Source organism: Rattus norvegicus, chromosome 16, assembly GCF_021556685.1.
Source record: "Rattus norvegicus strain SHRSP/BbbUtx chromosome 16, alternate assembly SHRSP_T2T, whole genome shotgun sequence".
Classification (NCBI taxonomy): Eukaryota; Metazoa; Chordata; class Mammalia; order Rodentia; family Muridae; genus Rattus; species Rattus norvegicus.
Window position 1 is genome coordinate 64,071,367 of NC_141549.1, and position 15,700 is coordinate 64,087,066.

At 46.9% G+C, this 15,700-nt stretch overlaps 2 protein-coding genes across 1 annotated transcript in view; both read left to right on the forward strand.

Moving 5' to 3' along the window:
- Nucleotides 1-15,700, forward strand: part of Erich1 (glutamate-rich 1) — a gene marked incomplete at its 5' end in the record, with an annotated part of 52,793,804 nt that overhangs the window by 33,200,807 nt on the left and 19,577,297 nt on the right.
- Nucleotides 6,315-15,700, forward strand: part of Lonrf1 (LON peptidase N-terminal domain and ring finger 1) — a 30,491-nt gene continuing 21,105 nt past the window's right edge. The window contains 1 exon segment of the mRNA NM_001432814.1: nt 6,315-7,045. Within this exon segment, the coding sequence (NP_001419743.1) occupies nt 6,361-7,045 (685 nt within the window). The 5' untranslated portion in view covers nt 6,315-6,360.

Sequence of the window (15,700 nt, forward strand, 5' to 3'; positions counted from 1 at the left end):
TGAGTCAGGGAAGAGGTAGAAAGCCAGAGGGAGGGGCTGAAGGCTTTTGGAATAGTCTGGGTGAGAGATGCGGATGGCTGGGGACTAGGAAGAGATTCGGGGAAGGTGAAAAGGAGTGACATTCTGGACGGAGCTTTGAAGGTAGAATGAAAAGGATTTTCTGGCCACCCAGTGGGCAGTAAAAGCAAAGGAGTTTCAGATGACCCTGAGATATTTTGACCCCTATGGACATCCCAGCAAACCTTAAATCTTCAAGTCTGTGCTAATATTCTGAGGACTGTAGAACGCATTTCAAGATAATGATGCTATTAACTAACGTGAAAACCTTTGCCAAATGATTAGGGCTTTATTTACTTCTGGTTTTTCTTTTTCTGAATATACTGTCTTTGTATCTGTTTCTACTGGGGAAATGGTATTGGACCTAAATAATAACAAAATATCCCTTGCCTTAGTTTTGAGACAACAGATGCTATTGTCTTCCGTCCCAACCCTAAGTGGGGTTGTAGGTGGGGTTAAGTGGGAAGACTCGATGTGGGATATCTTCTAAAGGTACAGTCAAAGGGTTATCAGTCTGGCCAGTCAGAGAGAAAGAGGTAGAGGGAGACACTGTTTGGGTCTGATTCAGCTGCAATAGCCAAGTATTAGAGACAAACTAGTTTGTGAACCATGGTTTTTGCTGCTGGGAGTCTGTGGTGTGTCTATGGAGGATGTCTGCATGTTTGGGGTCTGCTAGGGACTCTCTTCTGGGTTGCAGACTACCAGTTTCTTCCAATATCCCCAATATCTGCAAAACACAGCTCTTGCCTCAAAGGCAATAGGAAAGCTTATTCTGTTACCAAATATGAGTGGCCAGGATCTGAGAACACAGACTCAGGATGCCCCAGATCTCACAATCTAACACGTAAAGGGATCCATGAAGTTGTCAGAGTAACAGAGCAAAGGAAGTCATAAATCAGGGGACTTTTCAAATACATGGCTGGCAACATACCGTAGACAGGTTACAGGGAACAGAGAAATCTTGGATATAGGTCTCAGATGCTGACTGATGATATTCTCAGCTCTTGTGTTGGTAAGAGCTAGAGGTCTGTACATTCTAAAACAGACTTACCTAATAGTTACAAGGATTTATATTACATACAGAGGTGGGCAATACATGACTCCTTAGGGGACTAAGATAGCCAATAATAATTTGGATTTGGATCTCCAACATTTAAGCTCTTCATAATCGTTGGAATGTTGATCAGTCCGTAAGACCTGGAGGATATTTAATGGAGGTGTCATTCTGTCCCTACCACTGGAACAAGGACAACAACAATTGTAAGAATAACAATCGTGGGTTGGGGATTTAGCTCAGTGGTAGAGCGCTTGCCTAGCAAGCACAAAGCCCTGGGTTCGGTCCCCAGCTCTGGAAAAAAAAAAAAGGAAAAGAATAACAATCTTTAACTATAGAAAGAGACCAAGCAAGCCCTCTGACTTCTTAGAAAAGTTCTGTTATTCATGGAGGCTCCAGTGTGACATCCTCCCGTGAGTTCCCACACTCCTAATTCCATCACCCAGAAGGTCACACTTCACCCCCTGAGTTTTAGGAAGGTGCCCTCAATCCTCAGCTGAAAGGAAGAGGGAGAAAAAGGTGTTCTAGTATGTCAGTATGAATAATTGGTCCTGGTGTTAATAGGAGAGCAGACTATGAGACGGTATCTCCCATCTGTAAGTTCCTTCAGTGATTACCTACCGACTTCCTACTCATGGTGTCTAGTTTGTCCTCTGTACAGATGACAGTGAACCATGTGGACAGAAATCCCAGGTCCCAAGGGGCTTATACTCTAGAGGGCAGTATGTGCTTACGTGTGTGTACAAGTGTTTATGTATGTGCATGTGCGTGTGCAAGTGTGCGTGTGCGTGCGTGCGTGCGTGCGTGCGTGCGTGCGTGTGTGTGTGTGTGTGTGTGTGTGTGTGTGTGTGTTCAGATGGTAATGGCACTAAGGAGACAGGGAAATACCCAGGACATCATGAGTAGTTAGTTCTGAGAATTTAACTAGTATAAGTGTGTCACTGTGCATATTTGTTCCCAAGAGCCCAATGCTTGGGAAACACCCATTTGAATGTAATAAAATGGAATACTGATTAGACACTTAGTACCCCTAGAGTCTTTTGAAGAGTTAGGTCAGCTGCCCCTACTAAAACCCTTGAGTTCTCCTCACGGATAGCAAGCTGTACTGTAACAGTCGCCCCTTGCAAGTAACTGGGTTTCGACTCTGTCAGTTCAGGATCACCTCTATTTAACCTACTCAGGTTGTCCCCATTGGGGCTTTTCACTCAGAACACCATTGCAGCGATCATATACTGTATTTTTAGCATCTTATATAAACTTCCTTACAAATGCCTGTTACATAACCGGCACCCCCCCACCCAGGCTTTCTTCCAGCCTCTCCTAGATTTATGGTGGAGGTAAGCAGATATGTACGGGTTAATGGATCCCTGTCCAGTGGCGGAAAGTCCCGGGGGTTCATTCCACCTGCTCTGAGCAGGGCTGAGTGTGTAGCAACAAAGTATGTTTCTCCAGATACGGTCCCCTCCCTTTCAGCAGCTGCCTTCTGTTCCATTTGCATCAGGTGTCACACTGCTGTGTCCCTGAGCTTGGGAAACACTGTTCCACCTGTCGTGGTGTTCATATAAAGCTCCCCAGCTAGGCTCCAGGGGTAACTCAGAGCTGTGTCTAGTTTGTCCTCTCTACAGATGGCAATCGGAGCCAGGAAAGCAGGTGACCTCTTCCCACTGAACACAGTCAGCACTAAGGTGTCTGGATTCCCTCCCTGAGGGGGCTCCTAGCAAGCCGGCCGCCTCTCAGCTCTGCTTTCTCATATATAATGAACGAGACGTACGAGGGTGGATTTTGAAACCCTTTCTATAGGCGTTCCACCTATAGAAACACTATTTGATACAGGCAGGTTGTATAAAACTTTATGGTTTAGTGTTCAGTGCATCAGGTAGGTTCTAGCATCAGAAGTGTCAATAACCTGAACCAGGAAATGGACTGTGTATGTATGCATGTATGTGTGTATGTATGATGTATATGTGTATCCAAGATTGAACACAGGACTGCCTAGACATACACTCTACCTTTGTGTTACATTTCCCCGGTTCATGGTCACTCAGTTGTCTTTCTTTCTCAATGATATTGTGAAATGGTAACTTCACTGACTGTACAAACAGGAGGTTCAAATGTCCTTCTGCATTGTGTGCAAGAAAACCATTGTGTCAACGTTATTCTTAACAGTCTAGCTATATCAGGAAAAGGCATGGGGTGCGGCAGTGGGCAGGAGGGATAAGCATGGAATGATGGTGATAAGCATTTTCCAAATTAGGAAACAGATACGCTTTTCTTCTGACTCTCTTACATAACCGATCTATTTTAGAAGACAACACTGGAGAAAAAAGAAAGAAAGAAAGAAAGAAAAAACCCGAAATGAAATACAAATCTCCTGATTTTACTACTTCATTAGCAAAGAATGACAAAAGCCAGCCGATGCTTACAGGATGAAAGGAGAGAGCCCTTGAAGCCTGTCAGACACCTCCTGCCCTGAGGCTGGCTTGCAGGACGCCCTCTTTTCATCCCAGCCTGCTGGATGAGTCAGAGACCAAAGGCTAAGTTTCAGAAAATGAATGAAGGTACTAATTTCTCTCTCCCCTGAATTTAAGAGGCAGTTGCATCAAAGGGCATAGCCTTTCTGGTGGCACGGAGAGACGGAAGAGTGACCTATTACAATGCCAGCCAGCGATTACCGTGCTGAGACTTCCTGATTCATCGGGGAAGTTGTGCAGCACACAAAGGCCACAGTGGAAGTACAGCCTCTTACATAAATAAGTTACATAAATGAGAGAGAACAGGTTATGTAAATGTATAAACCAGCAAACATGAATTATAACCATTCACAAACGCCACGGAGAACAGGACACAGTTCCTCCTACCACCCCGCCCTCCTTAACACACAACTGTGTCACTTCATTTCATGCCAGATCGGGTGTATTTGTCATAGTCATTAGGGAAAGAGGCTCCAAAGGACAAGGTGATCCTTCATCTTGTTTTCCGAAACCCATTTTCCTTTTGAGAGGAATCTCATGACGAGCCTGGTTTGAAACAGTAACTGAAAAGACCTATTTGTTTACCAATTTATTATACTTTATCTAATCGTGAATGCGTTCCATGAAATGTTTGCTAGGGCACAGTCTGAAGTTGTGTGTGTGTGTGTGTGTGTGTGTGTGTGTGTGTGTGTGCGCGCCTGTGTGTATGTGTGTGCCTGTGTGTATGTCTGTGTGTGCCTGGTCTATGTGTGCCTGTGTGTGTGTCTGTGTGTGTGTGTGTGTGTGTATGCCTGTGTGTGCCTGTGTATGTGCCTCTGTGTGTCTGCATGTGTGTGTGTCTGTGTGTGTGTGCCTGTGTGCCTATGTGCATGTGTGCCTGTGTGTGTATGTGTGTGTATGCCTGTGTGTGTACCTGTGTGTCTGTGTATGTGCCTCTGTGTGTGTGTCTGTCTGTGTGTTAGATTTTTAAGTCTCCAGTGAGCATCTAGGCATCTAACCAAGTCATTGTTCTGTCTTGGCTATGGTTCCATGCTTGGGGTCTTGACCAGCAGGCAGGAGGGGTCCTAGGCTTGATTCCAAAGCTACAGGAACAGGTAAACACCATTGCCCATGTAACTGAGACGTAAGGTTCTGCTCATGAACAATTCCCCACGTTCCCCACTCCAGATGTGATGAAGTGCTCCTTGTCTCGCTGCAGCTTGCTTCAGAGACAGTCTCTGCATTTCTGCTGGAACAGGAACCTGGGATTTTGTTTTTGTATTTAAGTTAACTCTTCTTGCTCTCTCTCTTTGTTCCTGTCCCCCTTTCTTTTCTGAGGAAAGTTTGCTCATTGTTTAGTATAAAGACACTTTTGAACTGATATTACCTATTCTGTGTAAGCAGGAACAATTAATTGTTAGACAATTTTAGACAGCATGACCTTTGACATTCCATCCAATTGCTTTATTTGAAGATCTCTGGTTAAAAATATTTGAAGATAATTTTATTAAACATTATATATATATATATATGATACTATCACTGTGAGATCTTAAAATCTTTTCAATACTGACTGTATGATTTCAGACTGAATTATTTCCTGTTATCAAGTATTTGAAAAAGAAGCCTTAAATCTCTTCCTACATTACCAACCCAGTACTCTGTAATCAAGTCTATAAATATTTCCATTGAGAATATTAAACCTGATGCTTTCACATTTAGAGGAACTAGAACCCATTACATATGAGCCAAACTATCTTCAATCCACCAGGCTGCAGAACGCTTGCATCGTGGTGATCTGGTTTCTGCCACAGCGAAAATGTTTTTCTCCTGTTTTCTCATTTAAAAAACTTTAAGCAACTGCGGGTTAGTGTGTATGAAGGATGTGGAGCACACCTGAGGACATGGGGACTTTCACTCTCTAAGTGTACATGTGGTTTATTTAATAGTTTAATGTTTTTCGGTGTATTGCACTTTTAAAATTAAAGTTTACAAATCGCTCACAAAGTATTGGGTTTCTTTTGGACAGTTCGTTTCTGTCATTTTCTCTTAATAAACTTCATCACAAGTCAGCACTAACCAAGCACCAAGAAAAACTCTTGCGTGCTGGGAGGAAGTGGTCTCAGTAACATGAAATATGTGTGTCTAGAGTTGGCCGATTTCAGATTTGAGTCTCAAAGTAATCACACCGTGCATGTGCATTCGCAGTCCCTCTATTTGTTCTGGCCAGCAGAAACCCTGGGCATCCAGACCCACCCAAGGCTTCCATCTACGGCCAGGAGGGGTCTAAGTATCTACTCATGTGCGGCAGGTTTGGGGTCACAGCACTGCTGGTGCCCACACGAACAGCATAGCACCCACTATAGGCCTGGGGACCAGCCACGATTACAAGAGGTGTCAGCTCGCAGGCCGCCTGGGAGACTTCAGGCTTTGTTCAGTCAGGAGCCAAGCCTCCTTGTCAGAGAAGCCAATTAGATCCCCGCTGGGGATCATCTGATCTCGCGTCCCTCACCAGGAGGGGCTCAGAAAGGGTGGGACAGGCCGGCCAGCTCTCCGGTACTGGGCGGCCGGCCGCGTGTCGGGAGGCCGGGCGCGGAAGCCAAGGCCCGCCCCTCTCCGTCTCGCTAAGCTCCGCCCCTCTCCCCAGGCCCCGCCCCTAGGGGCTCCCCGGGCGCGCGCCGCCCCGCCATGTCCGCGCGCCACGCCCCCCTGCTCGCCGGCCGCGTGCGGAGCCGCGCGCCCCGGAGGTTCCCGGACCGTGGCGGCGGGCGGCGACGGAGGAGCAGCCCTGCGCGGGCCATGTCTTCTCCGGCCGTGGCGAGGGCGTCCCCGGGCGGGAATCGGGAGACGGCCGGCGGACCGCGGAGCCGGAACGGGCCGTGGGAAGTGGGCGGCGGCGAGCGGTTGGAGCGCGCGGGCGCGGAGCCGGGGCGCTGGGAGCTTCTGCTCCGCCGCGGCGAGCTGCTGGCGCTGGGCGGCCACCTGAAGGGAGCGCTGGAGGCGTTCGCGGCTGCGCTGCGCCGCGGGGCCCCGGCCAGGCCCGAGCGCCTCGGTTCGCTAGTGGACTGCCTGGTGTTCAGCTACCGGCTCCGTCACGGGCTGCGCTGGAGCGCGGCACCCGCCGCGGGCGCGGCCGGGCTGCTCAGCTGCCTGGGCTGCCGGGGCTTCCTAAGTGAGCCGGTGACCGTGCCGTGCGGCCACAGCTACTGTCGCCGTTGCCTACGGAGGGAACTGCGCGCCCGCTGCCGCCTGTGCCGGGACCGTCTGCCACCCGCCGCCGCCGCCTCCGAGGGGACCCCGCGGCCGCCGCCCCTGGCCGCCGCCATCGCCGACTTCCGAACCAGCGTCGTGCTCAACCACCTGGCGGAGAAGTGGTTCCCGGGCCAGCGCGAGCGCGCGCGGGCGGCCGGCCGCCTCGGGGAGCTACTACACGAAGGACGCTACCGGGAGGCCCTGGCCGCCGCCTGCGACGCTCTGCGAGCAGGTGATGCGGGGCTGCGGTGCGGGACTGGCGAGCGGGGATTGCGAGTGTGGGAGGGGGCGGCGCCCCGGGGTGCTTCGGTCACGGTGGGGATCGCCTGGGAGCCTCAAGTGACGCGGCGCAGGGAGGGGCGCGGATGCGAGGTTCCCTCGTGCGCGCGCCGAGCGGGGACCTGGGGCGGCGGAGCTTGGGCGCGGGGTTGGTGGGGGCCACAGGCTTCCCTCTGTGAGCTGGCTGGGAACCCCAGCCGGGGTGGGGCGAGCATCCCCGGGCTTGGCGGGGCTTGGGGGTACCGCGTCTACCTTGGTCATGCACTAAAGTCACCGGGGCAATTAGAAGCCGCGGGAGGGCAGAATTGCATAAGCTGGGTGGGGGGGCGTTGTGTAACGGGTGACGTTCGGTGGGCGTGGCGGGAGCCCGGCGCGGGCACCGGCAACCGGAGGCCCAGCGGCGGCCCAGCTCTGAGTTGGTGACCGGTTGCCCGCGAGGTGGTCACCTCTTCTTACCTAAAGGATCGCTTGCTCCAGGAACCTCCACCTGCCTATCTCACATTCTGCTTCCTTGGACCTCTGTGCGTGCTCCCACACATTCCTGGTGTTGGTAGAGAAGTAGCCTCCTATGACGAGTTTGCCTTACTCAGTGTAGACCTGTGAGGGGAAGCTTTGTAGGTCTTTTGCTTATATCCAAGAACAGCGTTGTCCAGTTTACTGGAGATGGCTTTTAGACTGCGGATAAAGGGGTCATTGTAAACTTAGTAAAGCCAAGAGTTCTTTAAATCCTCGAACTCGGTTGTTCTCTACTGAGGTGGTGGTGGTACTTACCTCCTAGAGATTTTTACATCAGGGACCCTTATCTAGTAAAGCATCTAGAGACATCTTTGAATGGCCACCTCTTGTAGAAGTCCTGTCAGTACAGACATCTAGTGGCCCGTCCAAGGATGTTGCTAAACATTCCTAAGCTCACAGCCACCTACGTGAAAGACTGATCAAGCCCAAATGTCAACTGTATCATAGTTGGTCACCTGGTGTTGGGCATGCTTTGTGTGTCTGTGGGCTGCCATGAGAAATTACATACAGTATTAATCCCCAGGAAATGAGTGACATTGGGAATTTGAACTGATTTTAGGTATTAGGTAAGTTATAAACTTGTAACTGAAATTATTACTTTGACTCTTTTAGTCATACTGAGGAAGTTGACAGTAGCTTCAGGCATACCCTTCTGGCACGTTTTCATCCTCTTCTGGCAGCTTCATGAGCAGGCACTCATAAACTAAAACGACAAACCCAGAGTGATAGAACACTTGGGGATGCACAGTTCTGCTGGGGATGACTCTGGATATCTGGGTGGATAAAGTTGAGTGGGGGAAGCTGGACCTGACTGATCATCCAGTATCAGGCTTCTGTCAGACCTTAAGGAGGAAGCAGAGACAGGGCAGGTGACTTAACAACAGTCACTTGGGTGGTGGCTTGTATAGGCAGCTTAGACCCTCCACTTCCCAACATTCTCTGCCCAGCATTGAGATCCTCGGGTCTACCAGGATATCATCTAGAACAGAAAAGGCTGCGAATGATGAATTCTGTCGCTTCCAAGCTTCATAGACTGCATGTGAGATTTGCCCACAGGCCACATAACCACACTTTTTTCAAGACTCGAATTCAAGTCTCTGGCCTTTCACTTTATTATGTTATAGGGTTTTTTTTTTCTTATTCATAGGCTTGTCAGAAAAATCAGTAATTCTCCACCCGAATATGCATCTCAATGATACTAATGATGATATTTTTTTCTCTTGAATTCTTTGTGCGAGATAAAAAGAGAACAATTAAAGAGCCAAACATATTTTAGTTGGTCGGGGGCAAATGTGTATGTGTTTCATAATTTATGGGCATTAATAAGAGTGGGCGGATAGCTCAGGGGTAGTGAGCTCGCCTGGCATGCGCAGAGTTCTGCTTTGTATCCCTAGCCTTCCAAACAAACAACCCACCACAGTGTGTCAGTTCTACTCTCGCAAATCTGTTTGTCCGGTTGTTAGGGTTAAGGTGTCTTGGAGTTGGCCAGTTTTGAGATAGGTAAGCATTTGAAATGCATTTGTATCATTGCTCAATTATAGTTATTAATGGCACTGTCTTCATTGATCATGAAAAAAAAACCGCTGTAATTTTTCATGTTTCTTAGAATGAAACAAATATTATTAGAAAAAAAAATCTAGTCTGCAGTTGGCCCACACACAACCAAACTTATCCTTGTCGACAGAAAAAGCAAACTTGGAAACCCTTGCCAAAATCAGAATTCCCATTGAGATTACATAAGGTTCTGTTGCATTGGAATATATTTAGATAACATTTAATCCATTGATCTTTTGGTATTAACTCTCAGATGTTTCATAACTTTCTTCTTAGTATTCAAGGAGCTTATGTAAAAGTCTTTTCTGCATTGAGTCTTTTCTACTGGCATCGTTTGAACTGATCCCACTGTGGGGTCCTGCCGTCCTTTTATTCTGGAGTTTTACACTGACCCCCCCTTTCCTGTGTCCCCCACTCTCCCAATGAAGACAGCAGAACAGTATGGTTGACAATTTGAATTGGCTTAAAAAATAAAGTCAAGGCGTGTGTTTGTGTGTGTACATTAAATTGTTAAACAATTTATTTAAATTGTTTAAGAAAATCACCTTTTGGGGTTGGGGATTTAGCTCAGCGGTAGAGCGCTTGCCTAGCGAGCGCAAGGCCCTGGGTTCGGTCCCCAGCTCCGAGAAAAAAAAAAAAAAAAAAAAAAAAAAAGAAAATCACCTTTTTAGGGTTTTTTATGTTTTCATTTATTTACCTCTTTGCTTATGCACACATACATGCCATGGTGTGTGTGTGTAAGTCAGAGGACAGTGTGTGGGAATTCTCTTCCACATCAGACCTGGGAATGGCTTGGCACCAAGTGCCTTCATCAATCTTACCAGCCCTGGTTTTGTCTTTATATTATCAGCTTCCTATGTATTAATGGGTCCTACAGAGGACCTTCAGAAGGATGCTGGGGACTCTAAAGCTAGAGATGCTTTCCAACTAGTGACAAAGCTCTCCACACTGGAGGCAGATTACCTACCAGAGACCCAGTACAACCCTCCACCTAGTGTATGACCTGGGTATGTGGCCTGACCTCTCTGTGCTCTCTCTGGTTTTTTTTTTTTTTTGTCTAAACCATGAGTGTGGTCTCCCCCTCAGAGGGCTTCTGTGAGAACTGACTGAGTGAAAACAAGTGAACTGCTTCAGGAGAAGGCCTCACACAGTAAATTCCCAGAAGACCTTAGAGAGTTTTACAATGTAAAAGCTTTGTTACAGTCAGCTGAAACTGATATCTAAGCCTTGTGGTTTTAAGTTCAGTTCCATTTTCTATATACATTTTTACCAAATAAAGGTTAAACCCTGATTGTAGTTTATACATGTCAGCTAGTAGCATCCTGCTGTATCAGCTTGTCCAGGGTGGGGGGTGGGAGGGAAGGGGGTTGGGTGTGTGTGTGTGTGTGTGTGTGTGTGTGTGTGTGTGTAAGAGTACAATGATGGGGATTTAGCTCAGTGGTAGAGCGCTTGCCTAGCAAGAACAAGGCCCTGGGTTCGATCCCCAGCTCCGAAAAAAAAAAGGAAAAAAGAAAAAAAAAAAAGGTCCAAGAGTTTCCAATGACTTTTAAGACAAATTGTCAAGTTAGACCTAAGCAGAGAACAGGTGATTCACCTCCGAAAATGGAGTAGATTAAAGCATTCGCGTTTAAGGACTATAACTCTTCTTCTTATTCAACAAATATTCACTGAGTACCTCTGATACGTCAGGAACACATGCTGTATGTTTTAGGTTCTGGAAGTACAATAAAAAAATAAAGTCCCTGTCATTACATAGTTCTTTAATTATAGAAAAATAATATTCATTCAAAATATTTTTTAAAATGGAATTTGTTAATTATTGACTTCTAATGAATTGACACTACAGCAGTCATTTAGTTAATGAGGGACCATGTAACTAAAATGGCTGATGATAATAGCGCTTCTGTTGTAGAAGATGGAAAACCACGGCCCTATAAATACCTTCTGAGGGTCCTGTTTTAGATAAGTACTTTCCATAGTTTACCTGTCTTTTATTCAGCAAACAATGCAAAGGATACCAAAATATTTTTACCTTAGATTTACAGTTATTTGTACAGTAACTTTAAAAAAGATTTGTTACGTTTTAGATTTGTGTGTGTGTGCTTGTTCATACACGTATGTGCATACACATATGTGCGTACATGCATGTGTGTGTGTAAATACATGGTATGTATGCATATGCATCACATGCATACCAGTGCCTGAAGAGGCCAGGAAGGGAGTCTCAGATCTCTTGGACCTAGAGTTACGGGCAGTTGTGAGTTGCCCAGTGTGAGAGCTAACAATGGAACCCAGGTCCAATGGGAAAGCAGTAAGCACTCCAAACTGTCAAGCCATCTCGCCAGCCTCCTCAAGTACATTTTAGATAACATTGTATCTTTTCCATTTTTTTTTTTTTTTTACTGCAAGCTATTTCTCAGAATTGGAATTGAGTTGTTAGGGAAGATGAATTACCTAAGAGCACTCTAACTGTAGACAGAGACGCTTCTCTTCAACAGTTACTGATCCCTAACGACCTGTCTGGCCAAGTCTAAGTTCATGTGGGTGAATGACAAGGTGGGGCATCTGCTGCTTCTGTCAGAAGGTGTTGCAGCGTTACCAACAACGTCATTACTATCTCAATACTCGAGTACCCCCCCCCAGTGTTATATTATTCAGTTCTTGCAACAGTTTTAAGATATAAGTATTTTATAGAAAAGCATTTTCCAGGTGGGGAAGCTGAGCGTATCATAGAGTTTAACTGCCCTAAGAGAACCAGAAGCCTTATCTCGGAATCCATCATCTAGGATCTTAACGTGTCCTTGATATTACTAAAGTCGCTTGCAAATCAGTTGGCATCTTTCTCCTTACCTGAGGTGACTCAAAAAGTAATGGTAAAGTTAATTTTTTTTGTTAATCATTGCTATTTTGATAGTTTAATCTATAAATAAAGACAGATAAGTCCATTAACACGGGCCTTTTGTGCATGCACACAATGTGGAAACTTAATGGGGAGAGTCTTGCACTGCTTAAAGGTGTGTCTTTAGCCTGTTTCTTTGTATGCTATACCCATGCCTCAGTGGAATAGCCTACAGAGCTAGGTGAGACACAGATCTCTTCCGACCAAAATGTCAAAGCTAATGTGGTATAAGATGTCTAGGGAGGGCTCCCTCACCCCATTATTCAGCTTCATGATGCGTTACCTCAAAAGGAATACTTTTGGCAAAACATTCAGAATTTTATCTGACAGTGCATTGACATTTTGTTCTCCTTGAGAAATAATTTGGTCAACACGAATATTTTTAATGCGTAAGTGAACGTGACTCCCGTCTTCACTGAACAAGCCATCTCTGTCTCCCTATAGACTCATTCATGCTCTTTGGAATCCCTAGTACAGCTGGCTGGCTTGCCTGTCTCCTGGGTAGGATGAGAATCTACCTGGCAGTGCTGTGGTAATGGTTATTTGGCACCAAAGGGTGTTTGAAAACCTGTTAAACTGACGATCATGTGACTGAACCGACCTTGTGAATCCTGACTGCCCTGCGACGCCTGAGAACACTGCCCCTACCTATCTCTGATTTTCTGGAGAAGCGAATGCTCTGTTATTGGTGGCGATAGAGACATGTGGCTCATTGTCCATTGCTGCTGGAACAGCTGGAAGAGGAGCGAATCTGTCAAGAGCTTCCTGGTCGCCCACAGAGCACCACTTGCCCCCACTGTGGCCTCCACCCCAAACTGCCCCTTCTCCCTCCCAGGATGAAACTTGCAGACAGTGTATCGATTTTGTTTTTTGATGTTGCAGATGCCCATTTAGATATGATAGGGAGGGAGGTTCTTACAGTTTCATGCAGGCTAACCTTGAACTCATTTTGTGCAGACTGGCCTCAAGTTCTCCGTCTTCCCTCAACCCACCCAGGTTAAAGTCACAGAACACACCACTGTCATATCCAACGTAACTCCTAATTTCCTTTGTTTTTTTAATTTCCCAGTATGCATTTTATAACTCTTGCAGTATAGCAGAACAAAAAGACGGGTTAAAGAGACAGCTTTAAGATTTCTGCTAATGTGTGGGTCCCTGCAAACTGGCACACTGATGGGGGACCTTGACTGGAGAGCGCCTTCAGCCCACGTCAGGCACAGGCACAGGCTGGCCAGATCGTTGAGCTGTGCAGCAGCTTAGCTGTCTAAGGAGAGCAATGCCCAGTGCAAGAGGAAATGAGAGTCTGACCAAGGAGTTCAGAAGGGCCAGGTTTTAGTGTTTCCCTAAGATCACAAACACTGCCAGAGTTAGGTCTGAGGACTTGGAGAAAATGATAGAAACGGCACTTGTCTCCCAATGTAGCTGCGTTCTAATGCTGTGCGTATATAGAAGGACACAGCATGCAGCACATCTCCTATAGGTTCAGAATCTTGCATCTGTCTTAACCAGCCTGGGCAAGCTTCACGGATTGTACCTAGAGCAGAGGTTCTCAACCTCCCTAATGCTTGGACCCTTTAATACAGGTTTTCACATTGTGGTGATCCCAGACCATAAAAGTTATTTTGTTGCTACTTCATAACTGTAATTTTGCTACTGTTATGAATCATAGTGTAACTATCTGATATGTGGCCCCTGTGGGGGTCGTGACCCAATGCTTGAGAACTGCTGGCATAGGGCGGCATGCATGCTGGACAAGCGGTCCAACACCAACTTTTATCCTGAACCTTTCCACTTTTTTTATTTTGACAGGAGTCTCACTAAATTGCCTAGACAGGCCTTGAACTTGAGATCTTTGTGCTTCCCTCCCTAGTAGCTGAGTTTGCAGACCTGAGCCACCAGTCCCAGTTTAATAAAAATATATTTTAGAGGTGGGGCAGTGCCTTACCAGGTATTGCAAGCAGAGGATCTGAGTTTGAATCTCTAGCAGAACACTGAAATAAAGCTGGGTACAGTGGCATGTGTCTGTGTTCATAGCATCTGTATAGTGAGGTGAGAAGGGAAAATGAAAATCTTAGGCTATGGCCAGCCAGCCTGGCATATGCAACAAACAATGAGGAGACCCTGCCCTTAGGTAGAAGCTGAGGACTTGATGGCCAAGGTTGCCCTCTGACCTCCACACGGGTGCTCTGGCATGTACACACCGCTCTCTATTCATGCACAGGATTATTTTTTTCAAAGTTTTAAGAACTCTTTAGTCGTAGTTAAGTAAAGATTATTTGTCATCAGCCCCAGGTGACAGTGAGTCTGGCTTCACACACACACTGTTGATGCTAATGGTATCACGGCAGACACTCCCGTCAGAAGCATTCTAAGAGGAGGTTGGTGAGATGAGTCATGTGGGATGGAAAAGCCATCCAGACTAGAAGAGGGCTACATAGGGGCTAAGACAAGGAAGGACGAGGGGGCAGAGGGAGGAGTCATGACACAGAATGGCATCCACAGAGCAGGCATTGATAAGAAGTAAGGCCGTCAATATCATCCCTGTCTTGTAGCTGGTGAAGACAGGCTAGTGGCAGGAGAAAGCCAGCCTCTGTAATAGGACTGAAGAGAGTCTGGAAGCCTAACTTAGGGCCACTGGCAGGAGAGTTGGGCGAGAGAAGAGAATTGGCCTTGTTCAGGATGACTTTGATTTGGGACATCAGCGGTGTCACCAATACAGAATGTGGAAGTACTTCATGATGGAGAGCAAGCTGCCTTGAGGGTAGTCATAGCAGGATGAGGGGAATATGGCTGCGAAGTTAGGGCGAAAACTGAAAACGGAGGGTACAGACCCTAGAGGTGAATAATGGTACAGAATGAGATCTGCGTCTGGTCCTGATGGCAGGGAACAGCTAGATTAGATCACCAAGTTAGGGGCCGCCTTGCCTTTTTAATTGGGGGGGAGGGAGGGGGTAGTCAGGTCCCACCATGTAATCCTAGAATTTCCCAGGTAGACCTGGCTGGCCTCTAATTCAGGATCTAGACTCCTTAACATTGGGGTGACAGGTGTGCACCCCCTGCCAGGCTACAAGAACCGCGGTGATGATCCTCTGTATGACTAGCCATCTCTGAAAGCATGCCATCTCGACGTTTTCAACACAGTACATAGTGTGTTCGGCACATGCTGGTGCCCTGGACACCTGCAGTAGTGGCCTGAGGGCACCCCCTCCACGACACAGGTGACACAGGTGACAAAGCGCTTTGCTTACTCCAGGGTCCTTAAGTCAGGTGAGGTACAGGCAGGTCATCATTGTTGACTTCCGGGTGACAATGCAGCCAGGACAGATGGCTGTTCTCAGTCAGCTTTCTTGAGTTTATGTAGAGAGTAAATGTTCCTTATGTTTGGTTAGTCAAAGGGCCTGAGGTAGTGTGCTTGGCTCCTTTGTAGAATTAAGAATGGAGATTGAGTGGGGTGGGCCTGATCTCTTCAGAAGTGACAATGGTGTGAACTCACTGGGGTTGACACTGTTTCCCAATGGAGTCCATCAGAATAATTATTCCATTAGCATTTGACCCTCAAGGAGCTGGCCAAGAGTTTTAAACTAGCTTTCAGTGCACACCTGTTCTCTTACACCAAGTGTACCTACTTTTAAGAGCTTG